This window comes from Pipra filicauda, unplaced genomic scaffold (assembly GCF_003945595.2).
Source record: "Pipra filicauda isolate LSUMZ 115617 unplaced genomic scaffold, ASM394559v2 scaffold25_size4600443_pilon, whole genome shotgun sequence".
Taxonomy (NCBI): domain Eukaryota; kingdom Metazoa; phylum Chordata; class Aves; order Passeriformes; family Pipridae; genus Pipra; species Pipra filicauda.
This window is the reverse complement of record NW_024104376.1, coordinates 575,278-589,739: the sequence shown is the minus strand read 5'-3', so window position 1 is coordinate 589,739 and position 14,462 is coordinate 575,278. Positions and strand designations below refer to the sequence as shown.

At 37.9% G+C, this 14,462-nt stretch overlaps 2 protein-coding genes across 5 annotated transcripts in view; one reads left to right on the top strand and one right to left on the bottom strand.

Annotated features, from left to right (window-relative positions):
• LOC113990992 (MDM2 binding protein) overlaps positions 1-10,676 on the bottom strand; it is a 29,945-nt gene extending 19,269 nt beyond the window's left edge. The window contains exons 1-10 of one of the 2 annotated variants that reach the window (XM_027726942.2): positions 10,521-10,676; positions 9,862-9,942; positions 8,740-8,813; positions 8,475-8,620; positions 7,923-7,981; positions 6,341-6,485; positions 3,281-3,398; positions 2,568-2,702; positions 1,680-1,774; positions 930-996 (exon numbers count right to left, since the gene is read on the bottom strand). In XM_027726942.2, coding sequence (XP_027582743.1) covers positions 930-996; positions 1,680-1,774; positions 2,568-2,702; positions 3,281-3,398; positions 6,341-6,485; positions 7,923-7,981; positions 8,475-8,620; positions 8,740-8,813; positions 9,862-9,942; positions 10,521-10,584 — 984 coding nt within the window. In that variant the 5' untranslated portion in view covers positions 10,585-10,676. The remainder of the gene's footprint in view (positions 1-929; positions 997-1,679; positions 1,775-2,567; positions 2,703-3,280; positions 3,399-6,340; positions 6,486-7,922; positions 7,982-8,474; positions 8,621-8,739; positions 8,814-9,861; positions 9,943-10,520) is intronic. The other variant, XM_027726945.2, reaches the window with a different exon arrangement.
• The window catches only part of MRPL13 (mitochondrial ribosomal protein L13), a 33,172-nt gene continuing 29,163 nt past the window's right edge, over positions 10,454-14,462 (top strand). Inside the window, exons 1-3 of one of the 3 annotated variants that reach the window (XM_039382186.1) lie at positions 10,454-10,759; positions 11,261-11,384; positions 14,142-14,235. In XM_039382186.1, coding sequence (XP_039238120.1) covers positions 10,583-10,759; positions 11,261-11,384; positions 14,142-14,235 — 395 coding nt within the window. In that variant the 5' untranslated portion in view covers positions 10,454-10,582. The remainder of the gene's footprint in view (positions 10,760-11,260; positions 11,385-14,141; positions 14,236-14,462) is intronic. The other 2 variants (XM_039382185.1, XM_027726949.2) reach the window with 2 other exon arrangements.

Sequence of the window (14,462 nt, the reverse complement as noted above, 5' to 3'; positions counted from 1 at the left end):
TGTTTTGACTGTTTTGGCTTCTACTTTAAAAAAACTAGTGGAAATGCAAGCTCTTCGACTGTGAAAGATATTTGACCAAATATTCATTACCCTTAAGTAAAATGAAAATTACCTGGGATATTTACCAATATAAAACCATTCTAGAAGATATTTTTGGTACAGCACTAGAAAAAGGACCTTTTCCTTTACTGGTTAAGTATAATGGAGAATGGAGAGGCAGGGGAGAAAAAAAGTCACTAAACCCCTAAATAATAAACTGAAATGAAACATACAGCCTGATAATGGGATACCATCTCCACAGCAAATAAAGAACATAAGTTATTAAGAATAACTGTACCAGTATTTTAACATTGCAGGTTTTGTTTTGATTGGCATAGATTTATTTTATAAACACTAAAAAACTTCCCTAAACAAACATGTATCATCTTTTATGTAAAGGTGATATTCAGGAAAAACATCTTCAAAACAATACTGTGGCTATGAATAATCACACTATCATTCCAAGGGAAAGCAGAGAGGGGGAAAATAGGATTGTAAATGTTTCATGAACCCTTTTTATCCAAAATCAGAACGTAAAAGTAGAATATGCACATGTAAAATAAAATAGCTTACCACTTCAGAGTAGCTAGATATATTTTGTAAGCTGCACATGTGCCTTTTTAGCCTTTTGCTAAAAAAATCAATAGTTCAATTATGATAGCACAGAAATTATCTGTCAGGATATGATTAAAAGTTTCAAAATGTTTTAGCAGATTAAAACTTAGCTAAGGTAAAGAGAAAAACATCGTTAAAAGCTCTATTTGCTTTAGAGCTAAATATTGAAGAGGCTTACACAGAGACTAGGTTTAAAAATATTATTCCTGTATCTTTTATAGACAATATACATACTTCCATTTTTCTGCTATATGTAATTAAAAAGAAGTTTTCACCTTCCCAGAGAGAAAAGAAATCTGGTCCAAAAGCAGCGTAGATGTTTTCTTTGTTCTTGACAGGCTCCTGAATGGAACAGTTTAAGGAACCTCGTCTTCACAAAAAACTCTGCATCTCAATTTAGCAAATCAAGTTCAAAGAAGGACTGCAAGTGTTTAAGTTTTTATGCGCTTTGATACAACAGTATCATAAAACATACAAAACTCACCACAGATACTTATAGATTCAAAATCATGGAAGACTTATACATCCTAAGCTACTATTGTTTCACCAAGACTAGTAGCCAAAGCACATACATTTAAAACCAATAGTAATACACCTTGAGATCTCTGCAGCATACACACAAAAGAAAACTGCTCTGCTACATCTTGCCATAGATTTTGCCCCTGAACAATAAAAACATGATCTGTGGGCAAATGATCCTATATTCATTGACTAGCAAGGCTTCAGGGTTTTTAAACTCACACAGAAAAAAACATTTTCTATTCTTTTCCCACAAACAGCATGCACATCAACAGACAAATGATATGTGTGATAAAATCAACACTATCTGGTCATTGTTAGAGTAATTTAAATTTCAATATTAAAAAAATCCAGTGGTGAAGAATCACTGGCTATTTTGGCAGGCTAGAATGGAATGAGCCCTTGCAATCCCCATCTCTCTGTTGTTTGCACAGGTAGATTCTGATTGTTTTTTTTCTGCTACAGACAATTATCAGTAGTAGTTTAGATTCTTAAAAAAAGGATACAGTTCAAATTCCAGATCTGATATAAAAATGGAGGGTAGATCAGAGAGCAACACCATCTGTAAAAATTCTAGGGCAGGACCATAGTAATGAAAAACCTGAAAAGACATCAAATCAAAAAACCTGTAACACAATGTATGATGTTATCTCAGTATAACTTTCTCAAGTGTTTTGCTAGGGGCATTTCCCTTACAGATAACATCTGAAAGAGGTATAAAAGATATAAAGGAATAGAAAAACAATTCACAATATTATATTAAGCATAATTATATAAAAACCAAGGAGAGTATTTAATTCTGTTTAATAAAGCTTACTTCCTAGAATGTCAACCACGTGCATCAAATGAGTTCTAACTCTTATCCAAAGAAAAATAAGTTCTGCCAGAAACAGACAAATGCAATCCAAAATGTATATATTTTAACAATGAAATAACAAGTTCATAATTGATACCAATTTTTACAAACACTCATTTTTGTTTTCATCAACAGATATGATTCTGGAGTTCCTATCAACTGCCTACTTCCAGTGGAAAACATGAAACAGCAACAGTGTAAAAAAAAACCAAAAAATCCCAAACTTTTAAAATTAAGTGGAACAGGTTAAATTAATACAGAATTCATAAATTAGATATTTTGAGTATTAAGATTGAACAAAGCCTCAATTTCTACTTGAAAAAATCTTGGTATGGTATTTCTACGAAAAACAGATGAAATTTTAAGGACCTGTTTTGATAACACACATGAACAAAAGAAGTACTCCTTAATCTTATCCAATCCAAACTTTTATGTTTAACTTTCAGTTCTGACTAGAGTTTCCCCAATTACTAATTTTCTCAGGAAAGTAAAACAGATGAATTCTAAAAGTAAAAGAAAGATCAAGAATAATACTTGCTTCTGGTAAAACATCAGTATTCCTTGATTGCTGCTCTTTTTTACCAGCAAGGCAAGAACTTAAATGTGCAGTGCTGAATGTCTTTGCTGAAGTGCTTTTTATACAAAATTCTGGAAAGTCAACACCTGATCCAAACTGGAGGGAAAGAAAGACAATAAATGTGTCAAAAAAAGAGATAAAAATTATTTCTTTTCAGCCAGTTAGATGTATTATTATTTTTAACAATTAGTATTATATTTGTTTCCATCAGATCTGTAAAACTAAGTAAAAGTGCTGCACTTAGATAACCAAGTACTAAATCCAAAACCTTAATACTGAAAATGTAAACAATGCCTTTCACCGTCACAAACTTTTCAGTCTTTGCTGAAACATGAGATGTGCACTTGCAACAATGACTTACAATTACATAATAATTATTTGTGATAGATAGAAAACAATATAGTTTTGAACAATAAATTGTCTCAGCAAATATTTCAGAAGAGAGCAACTGGATTTCAAGTTCAAATCTTGATGCATTAACCTCATTTATCCTTTCATCATGCTAAAAAAGCAAGTTATTCCACCACCCACCCAGACAGATTGCACACTAGTTCTTTGAATTACACTGTCAAAACCAAATCTGGCTTAAAGCTTAAAATGCACTGTACAATACACGCTCTAAATGAGAAACATAGATGCTTTAAAAATTACCACAGCTGAAAAAATGATTTTACCTTTCTTTCCCATATCTGAATCTTTCCTCTCCAGAGTTCCTTTAAATCAATAATATTCATGATATCATCTGAAGACACAAAGTCTGCTGATAGATAGTCTGCAATCTTTTGCCAGCTACTGCAAAAATATGGAGTTAATCTTACTGAATTTAGTATTACAAATTAACATGAAGTGCAGTTTGACTGAATTTACCTATTACCTCTTAGCACTGAACGGTGTTGTGTATGTTAAGACAGACATATATAGCTTTGTATTTCACAAAGTAAAAAATATTGCAGAATTTCTCATTCAGGCTCTGTAAAGGAAGGTGTTCACATGCTCCATGAAGGTGACAGCAAAGAACTTTGACAGAAATCAAATAAGACTGGCAATGGCAAGCTGCAGGCAGACCATAGTAAAGCTGGGCGCTAGAAGCTGCAGCAAAGCCAGGTAGCCATCATTGGGGCTATCACTGGTCCCTCTAGATGGTTTGTAGTTAACCTTCTAAGCAGAGTAAATATGACTGCGGCACAAGCATTACCCAAATTCAACAGCCAGTATCTGTGGGTTCTAGTGGCAGTCTCTCTTCTAAGTGAAATCAGCACCATCAGCAGAACAGGAAGAATAAGTGAGGTAACTTTCACCAGAGATACTCTATGCCCAAATGGCCTCATTTTACATAAAAGGCTTCTCAGACAACTGCAAGAGAAGTGTAGGGAACAGAATAAAGGTCTCTATGTAACCTTTGTTGATCTCACCAAGGCTTTCGATACTGTGAGCAGAAAAGGTCTGTGGCAGATTTTGGAACGTTTAGGTTGTCCCCCCAAGTTCCTTAAAATGATCATCTCACTCCATGAGGATCAGCACGGCCAAGTCAGATATGGCAATGCACTTTCTGAGCCCTTTCTAATAACCAGTGGCGTGAAACAAGGTTGTGTTCTTGCACCAACTCTGTTCACAGTCTTTTTCAGCATGATGCTCCAAAGGGCCACGGCAGACCTCGATGATCAGGACGGTATATACATTCGATACCATACTGATGGAAGCCTTTTCAACCTAAGGCGACTGAAGGCCCACACTAAGACCTTAAACCATCTTGTCCGGGAGCTGCTTTATGCCGATGACGCCGCCCTTGTTGCCCACACAGAAGCAGCTCTGCAGCATTTAACATCCTGCTTTGCAGACGCTGCTGAGCTCTTTGGGCTGGAAGTCAGCTTAAAGAAGACAGAAGGTCTCTATCAACCTGCACCTCAGGAAGTCTTCCTTCATCCCCATATCACCATTGGCCAATCAGAGCTCAAATCAGTCCAGCAGTTTAATTACCTAGGTAGCCTCATTTCCTCGGATGGTAAGATTGACGGAGAGACAGACAACAGGTTAGCAAAGGCATATAGTGCTTTTGGAAAACTCCATAAAAGAGTTTGGCGTAATAAACACTTGAAGAAAAGTACAAAGATCAGTGTTTACAGAGCCATAGTGCTGTCTACTCTCTTGTATGGTTCCGAATCATGGGTCATCTACCGCCACCACCTGCGTCTCCTAGAACGCTTCCATCAACGCTGCCTCCGTACAATCCTAAACATCCACTGGTCAGATTATGTGACCAACACATCTGTTCTAGAACAAGCAGCAGTCACAAGTATTGAGGTCATGTTGCTGAGAACACAGCTGTGATGGGCAGGACACATCTCAAGAATGAAGGACCACCGCCTCCCTAAGATCTTGCTTTATGGTGAACTTGCCACTGGCTGTTGGAAGAGAGGAGCCCCGAAGAAAAGATACAAGGACTCCCTGAAACAACATCTCAGCCTCGGCCATATTGATCAACATAACTGGTCTACTCTGGCCTCCAATCGGGAGGTCTGGAGACACACCATCTATAACACTGTTGTTTCCTTTGAGAACGCACACAGGATCACTCTCAAGGAGAAAAGACAATACAGAAAGAATCGTGTCTTGCAGAATATACCACCTAAGGAGTCTTTCTGCTGTGCCTTTTGCAACCGGACGTGTCTATCTCGCATTGGCCTCATAAGCCACCAGCGTGCTTGTAACAAACGTGGATAGAGCCTTTCCCAAATCTTCGTTCGCGAAGCCCAGCCATGATGACATAAAAGGCAGCAGAAGCACTTATTCAGTCAAAAGCTGATTCCACAGGATGATACCAATGAGCACTGAGATCAAATGCTCATGGAAGTCCCTGCAGTAAGTTTATCATCCTCCATATACCTCAGAGAGTACTATGTAAGAGGTATATTGCTTATTCTATCCAAGGACTGAACATTCAACTTTTTAATTTTCAACAGTTTTATTAATTTAGGATTAATCTTAACCACACATTCTACAAAGCAAACTTGAATCTTTTGGGCATGGAGGGGAGGGGAAGTGGAGGTAACTTTGCCAAGTTATTCAGTATCCACACAGTCATTCACTGTGGGGGGGAAAAAACATTAAACTACTGTGATTTATCATGGCCTTTTTATGTCAATTAGAGGAGGACAGTAAGGAAACTACTGGACTGAATTTCAACTTGAATTAATAGCCTCAGAGACTCTTCAGAATAATAAATTCTTCAGAAGCATATAGGAAGTAATTGCGCATTTATACTCTTTTTTCAGAAGGGACAAATCAGACACTATTCTTCCTCCCTGAAATGTAATACCAAAGATAATTACAGTAATGTAAAATTTTAAGTAAAATCAGCAGAGGTATGGATTCATTTAAAAAAAACCTGGAAAACTAAAATCAATATACAAGTTATTATGTAGCATAGTACAACAACTTGAAAACACTGTATGCACACTAAAGACAATAGGGAAGAGAAAAAATTTTACCTTTTCCTCCTAGAGAAAACAAGAAGTTCAGAGGACTTGCTTTTTTGCCTGCCTCTCTGGTTAGGGCATGTATTTACAACAAATCAGCATGAGTAATTCCTGCCCTCATACAGTAATAGACTAATCTATGTATTTTCAAAGTAAACATGTAAAATATTCAAGATGCTGTTTTTATTTAAAACCACTGACCTATGCTAACACAAAACAGGAGTGACCTTGTTTACAGCCCTGAAATAAATGCCATACCCTTTTGCATCATTTGCTGCAATAGTGATCTGTGCAGAGTGCCATTCTCTCAGGTGTTTCAGGGCACCAATAGCAGGTAAGCAGTCTTTCAACATGGGTCCATCTCTTTCAACAGCCTGCAGTATTACATCAACCATCGCTCTGCCTATAAAAACAGTTATATATGACTCAAAGTACCATGATTCAGTAAATTATTCAATCATTTAAAGATAGAAAAGTACTGATTATCACTGATTGCATTAAAACAGGCTAAAATATCAGCTTCAAGTAACTTCAGTGAGATCTAAAACACTTTCCATGCATTTTTAGCTCATCACTTGCTGCTCCTCTTAAATGAACACAAAACATTTTGCCATTCCCTCAGTGACAGTGGTTCTATACCTTTCTCCTCTCTCACTCAGCACTGACAGATGAGAGTTGTCTCCCATACAACTATGCTACTTCATTTCCCTTCTTTTAACACTCTAATCTCTAGATTTAATAATCTAGATTTAATCTCTAGATATACTTTCTCATAGCACTGAGAGGCCACACATCGAATCCTGTGTCCAATTCTGTCCTTCCTCAGTTCAGGAAGGACATTCAGGTGCTGGAGCAAATCCAGAGATGGGCAATGAAGCTGCTGAAGGGTCTGCAGCACAAGTCCTACAAGGAGCAGCTGAGGGAGCTGGGGTTCTTTAGCCTGGAGGAGGCTCAGGGGAGACTTTCTCACTGTCTGGTGAGACAACCTCCTTTCAGGTGGTTGTAGCCAGCAGGTGCTTGGACTCTTCTCCCAGGCAATTAGTGATAGGACAAGAGGACATAGTCTTAAGCTGCACCAGGAGAGGTTTAAGTTGGATATTGGGAAGAATTTCTTCACAGAAAAGGTGATTAGATATTGAAATGGACTGTCCAAGGAAGTGGTGAAGTCACCATTCCTGGAGGTGCTTAAGGAAAGACTGGACGTGGCTCTTAGTGCCACGGTTTAGTTGACAAGGTGTTTAGTCAAAGGTTGGACTCAATGATCTTAGAGGTCTTTTCCAACCTTAATGATTCTATGATTGTCGTTCTTCCTACATTCCTTTGCTATCCCAAATCAACCACTGCAACATTACATAACCCTAACCTGCAAGGTGATACTTATCTCCAGTTTGCAAAATCTAAATCCAATAGTTCTGATATATTTTCCTTCTCAGCTTCTTGACTCCCACCCACAAGCAGTCAGCTGGCAACTTAGATGTAAGCCTGATGTCAACATCTTCCTTTATTTTCATAAAAACCTTCCTGTTGAGTTTTGTGTTGCTTACTACTATTACAACTTTGACGTCATGTTAGGTGGAAAAATTAATTATATAAATACCCACCTTAAGCTCTACTGACATACAGCCTTCCAAAGAAACAAGCAAACTAGTCCATAAGCCAATTTGCAATGCCAACCATGCTCAGTTCTTTAACTACCTGCAAGAGCTGCATTAAGGTAATTCAGCTAACAAACTAATATCCTCTGAATTTTTTAATTTGACTATGATTTTACCACACGAGTTTTTAGAGTAATAACAAAGAAGATAATCTCCAATGAGATTGCTTTTTAAAGAGAGATTACCTGGGGCAGGCAGTTTATCAGCTAACTGATGCAGACTTTCAGCAGCTTCATCATAGATACTGAAAATGAAGAGCAACATGGTTAGAAACAAAATATAAACAAAATCATTTAGAAACCAAAAGGTACAACTAATGAGGACTACCTGATGTAAGTATCTTACATCTTTAAAACTCTGCACAAACATATACCTAGGCAATGAGGAATACTTATCTCTTCTTTTACTGAGGCAGAAGTAAGCCTAATGACATCAAAATAATCTGCAGTAAAACTGGCAGTAGGATTCAAGATGGATTAGCAAGTAATTTTTTTCTGTGTATATAGATGTCAGCTGTTAGGAAACTGTTCAGTTACCCTATAAAAATCATCTGTAACTAAAAAAATTAAAGCTATGTTAAACAAAATAGAATTATTTTCAGTAGTAGTAAGGGATTACTAGCTAACATAGTTAACTGTTGCTTTAGTAGTTACTTGTTAAATTTTCTTGATTCCCTTGGGTTATTACTGTTAAATGTCAGATCACTACACTTGCAATTAAAATATTAATATGCATACTCAGTCAGAGACAGTGACTCCCGACTGTTATTGTCGTCTTCCTCCAAGTTTTGTATGGCTCCCAGGTATTCATCAATGCTTGTTTGGAGAGAGTCTTCAGTTTTCTGTGTGTCAACATTTACCTCCTCCCAATCAGAACTGCAATACTAACCAAACAAAAAGACTTTATTAAGCAAAAAGAATTTTGAACATCACAGTTTTAACTTGCTCTACAGATAGGCAGACAGTTAGGGAACTTCTATTCTGAAAGAAAAGAGTATCTTACCTGATAATAACCGCATATAACATGACTTGCAAAATACCATTTCTTTGCACCTGGAATACCAGCCACTGAACATGCTGCAAAGAGATACAGCAATTATTTAAAATAATAGATCCACTACAATCTATTCTTCCTATTATAATGAACATCTCTGTTGAAAGACTCTCTGTAAGTCATTTAATGTGCCACAATGACTTGAGTTCTACTTTCCTTTGGCACTGTAATTAAGTTCTAAACATATTACGATGTAGATAAGTGTTTCAGCAAGTGTCTTAACTATTACTGACCTTCTGACTTTTAATAAGAAAGAAAAACTTTTACCTCTTCTCTCTTCTGGGTAATAATGCTTTCTATTTGCAGGATCTGTATCATACCTGAACTAAATCACACCTTTCATAAATATGGTTCAGAGAGTTCACAAAATGAGATTCTCTCAACATTTCTATGCAATAAGAGCACAGAAGTTGAAAACTGCTCAATGTTCCCATCTCCATGAATTTTAAGAGCTTATAGTGGTTTCCCCACACGAATCCCAATAATACGACAACTGTGACAAGCTTTTAACAGCTCAACAATAGATATCCAAAACAAGTAAAGAACTAAGAAAGCATTTATTAAACAAAACAGAACAAAACCTGCAAGGTGATATTTATCACTTATCACATCTGGCCCCTCAAAGTACTAAAGCAGATCTTAAGAAATCTACTTTAAGATTATAAAATGACTTAATAAATACTCATGGATTAAGATTCTGAATTGTTACCCAACAGACAAATATTGCTTGCACTGAAAAAATTAGAAGATATTATAGGAGCAATGAAAATATCATGCTTCCCACCGACTTGAGAAACAAGCCCTTTTCTACTTTTCCTTGTTCAACTGGAATGAAATTTGTCAACTTTTCAAAACCTTTCCCTTTAATTTCTCATGTCCAGTCTATCTAATCTCCTTATACCTTAGTTGCTGAATTGTCATCAATTCTCCACAGAAAAAGGAGCAGCAGGAGCAGTCCCACACCACTGCATTTGGGTTTACTTTCATTTCTGACTTGTTTCCCCTCGATCATAAGATGTGCCTAGGTCAATCCCCAGTAATGCTTACCTTACTGTCCATTGCTATATTTACCTGGGAATGCGCTCACATCTGCGTTTATAGATGTGTTACAGCTTTCTTTCAGGAACTGATACATATCTGCAGCAGCTCCAGCTGGAAAAAAAAAAAGTTTTTTCTTTTAAATTACTGAATTATGGAAGTTAAATCTTACTTTCCTGGAAATACAGCATAAAGTTTGGTGTAATATTAGAAGTTATGTCTGATTATTTTTTTTTTTAAAGAGAACCATCAACTGCAGATTTACAGGAGTTTTAAAAAGGCAAATTTTGCAAAATTCTCATTAAAGTCCTGCTCATGAATCGCACGACGGAGTTACAAGGCAGAATCCAGGAGGGTTAAGGAGGCAGAATCCAGGAGGATTAAGGAGGCAGAATCCAGGAGGGTTAAGGAGGCAGAATCCAGGAGGGTTAAGGAGGCAGAATGCAGGAGGGGTTCAAGGAGGCAAGTGTTTGTCAGCTCCGGGAAATGTTTAATGAGGCAGGATCCGGGGGGAGGTTAAGGAGGAAGGATCCAGGGAGGGTTTAAGGAGGCAGGATCCAGGAGGGGTTCAAGGAGGCAGGATCCAGAAGGGGTTCAAGGAGGCAGGATCCAGAAGGGGTTCAAGGAGGCAGGATCCAGGAGGGCCCGCCCGGCCGGGCCCCGCGGCCCCAGCCCCGACCCCGCGGCCGTACCTGGTCCGGGCCCGCCCGCGGCCCTGCGCTCCCCCCAGCTCAGGAGCAGCACGTAGCGGTCCATGGCCGGGAAGGGACCGGGACAGGAGCGGGGCCGGGGCCGGGGCCGCTCCGAAGGTCCCGCGCTGCCGCCCGGGCGCCGCCCCTCGCAGGGCAGCGCTTCCGCTTCCCGCGGGCGCGGCGGCCCCGGCGCTCCCGGCCCTCGGCGCGGGATGGCGAGTTACACCAAGGCCGCCCAGGTGAGCCGGGGCTTTCGGAACCCGGGGCCGTGAGGGAGCGGGTCAGCAGGCCCCAGTGTCGGTGCTGAGAGTTACCCTGGCGGGAACCGCCGTGTGCGGCACGTCCGAGGGACAGAGATCCCCGCAGCGGCCGGGGCTGTGCGCGGGCCCAGAGCTGCCTGGGGGAGCTGTGCCCTTCACCGGGCGGGACGGGGACGTTGGGCATTAAATATCCTGCAGCGATGTTACAGTTCGAATAGCGATAATGGGTGCTTCCAGCAGGAGATCTGCATTTTGGAAACAAAATCCTCAGGGCCTGTAACCTTTCAGTGGTGTTACGCATGTACATCGTTCTGTATCGTGGTGCGCCGTCCCTTTAAAGGTTATTTTAAGGGGATGTCGATGGGAATTAATTTCTTCCAATATTTTTGAGTGTAAAAGAAGCGTTGATTTAATTAAAGAAGCTGGGTTGTGGTATCGTGAGCTTTTACTGTTTTAAGTACTGCCTCTCTTTTTCTTCAGCAATGGGCCACTTTTGGCAGAGCCTGGTACCTCCTGGATGCGAAGATGCAGCCCCCAGGAAAAATAGCAGCTGCGACTGTAATGAGACTTGAAGGCAAACATAAACCTATTTATCATGCACTAAGTGAGTGTTGCAGTGGTTGGAAGCAAATTTGCTTTCTTTCACTTGTATGTTTATTCCAATTTCAGTTTTAAAATCAAGCCTGATATAAAAGATTACATTTTTCATTTACTTGTAAATTATAAATTAATTAGTTTTCTTTCTCATCTTTTTTGTCATACCCGTCTACAACTTTATGTTGTTTCTTTACCAATGCATATCAAGCATGTTATGAATTTATAGTTTATTTCAAGTAGCTGAATTACAGTGGGTTGTGCTTTCATTATTTTAAAAAACATCAAAATATGTTTCATTGCATTGATTTCAGATGTAGAGATTTAATTCACAGTGCACATAATGAAACATTGATGCAATTCTTGGTTAGATTTTCTGAATGCTACCTTTCAGTATGCACACAGCACCACAGTCTTGGAGTGCTTCATTCTGAATAAGGTACAGAAAAGTTCTGTCTTCATGAAGTAGTGGGCACAATCTGAAACACAGAAGGTTCCCTCTGAACATCAGGAAACATATTTGTGAGAATGACTGGAAGTGGTTGTCCAGGAGGTTGTGGAGTCTCCATCCTTGGAGATTTTAAAAAAATGCCCTGCTTTTAGCAGGGCAATCTGATGACATGACCTTCAGAGGCCCCTTCCTGTCTCAGACGTCCTGTGATGATCAGGCTGGAACCTTTCAACAATGACTATGGGAGACATAATCATTGTTGAAAGATACTTTCTTGTTTAAATAAAACAATCATGTCACTTTTCTACAAGTTAGAAGATTCAGCAGTAGCAATGTATCTGTGCTATTGTTCATTACTTGTAGTACTGTAGTGCCTGTCTCACAGGAATAAGTGTTTTGTAAATAGTACAAGGTTGATCCCTCATACTGCTGGTCCAGTGTTTCCTTTAACACCCATGCAGATTTTTCAAGAGACATTACTGAAACATAAAGGAAACCTTGAAGTTTGTTCATGCATGTGAAATGTACATACTAAAATTATACTTGAACTGTTTCATAATAGAAGGTAGGATTTGTAGTTGTCTAAAGATGTTTTAAATACGAGTTCTACTGCTGCAAATTTTGTGGTATCCACAAGATGTCACTGGAGACTTAAGGCTGTCTGCAAAACAAAGCAGGTGCTGAGAGGAAGGTTTTGATTTTTCTGTGGGAAAGATCTTTGACACTTCTATGTCCATGAAGTTATAAAGTCCTGGAAAGTCATTTCAAGGGTAACTGTATTTGGTTTGAAGTATTCTATAAATCAGTACTAAATTCGCATTACACACGAGATTGACATTGAGAGGTAACTACTACTGAGACATTTGATATTCCCTATGAAAGCAAAGTATGCAAAAATTCGTGGTTGATGTATTTAACACTTTTTTTTTTAATGAACTAACAAATCTTTTAGTGTCTTTGAAATAAAAATAGACAGAATAACATTGTAGGGATGTTTTTGTTGTTTTGTTTTTAATTTGGTATCCGGATTGTTAATTTGGTGTTCATGCAAGTGGAAAACCGTTGGCAGAAATTTCTTTAGAGGAGCTTATTCTGTCATCTTCCCAACAAAAAAACCCAAAAAACCAATGCCCGTTCCCTGATATTTATGTAGACACACAGTATTTTTAGAGCTGGACTGTCAGTGGAGATGTTTAAATTGCATTAAAAGAACACAAGATTAAAAAATTGTAAAAAAACTTAAATAAGATGTGAAACTTGCATTGATTAATTATGTGCTGCTATAAAAAATACATGCTCAATTTAAGCCCTGCTTTGTACAGCTGCTTTGTTATCTACTCAAAAATGTTTTAATCAAGTGAGTCTCTTCAAATATTTGTGTTCTAATATAGTGATGGAAGTGAGAGTGACCTCTGGACAAATAGTTTTCCAGCTGATTGAATGTGTGGTTATGGGTTATATAGCTGTTCGAGATCATTATTTATGAAATGAAAAACTACTCTTTTTTCATATTTCTATGATATTTTTGAGATAGTTTGGGTTTTATTAGCACTTTATTAGTATAGAAGATCTAGTAAAATAACTGTTTCAGGCAGGGTGATAGATTATAGACTTTGCACCTAAAAAACTTTTGATGTTAAAGTTGCTGATATAAATCTAAACATGTGTATGTGCCGTAACATTCACTTCTGTTTGATTGATGAAAATGTGGGAGTTTTCCCAACAGTGCTATTGGAGGATTTTTTAGGGCTTTTCTCCCTCCTCCCTCCCCCTGCTCCCAACACTAAATTTTTTTTTTCTTTTATATATTTAGCCCTAAAGTGTAATTATTTAATAGAATTATTTTACTTACCCAAAATGTTCAGTCCTTCAGTAAACATAGGTACTGTTTTTATGAAATAAAATAAATATTTTGCATCATTTGGAACTAACCTTTTTTTTCCCTGTTTTTTGGTTTTTTTTAAATATAGGTGCATATGCAGCATAATGTGTTGAGTAGAATAATACGCTTGCCTGTAAGCCACATTTCCAGATCTTAGCTGAATAATTGCAATGATTTAATTATGTACTCTGGTGGTATTTTACTTCTCACCTGCCTTCTAACCTGACAGTACTAAAAAATATTGTAATTAAGGTTGGTATTTAGGTGCTGATTTGGATAGTGAGACTCAAAAAACTCAGATCTTTAAATTTCAGCTTTATGAAATGCGTGTTTATGTGCTACTACATATGTATCACACACGTAATAGTTGTTATTTTGGTTGATTTCCCCTATGGTTGTCTTTAATATCTTCCACTTATTTCTAAACCTTGTAGATGACTGTGGAGATCATGTTGTCATAATAAATACAAGACATATTGCCTTCTCTGGTAACAAGTGGGAGCAGAAAGTATATTCTTCACACACTGGGTAAGATTTATAGTATATAATCAAATGAGCTTGTGATAAATTTAATGTCATATTTCCTTGATAATGAAAGTCTTTTTATAACATATTGGTTCAAAAGGGAATTCCTACTTATGGTTTTGGGGGGTTTTTGGTTTAGATTGCATGTATTACAATGTTTAAAATGAATCCATTTTCTTCCTTTTTCTTCCTTTTTTTCCTTTTCTTTCCTTTTTTTATCCCCAGTGTAT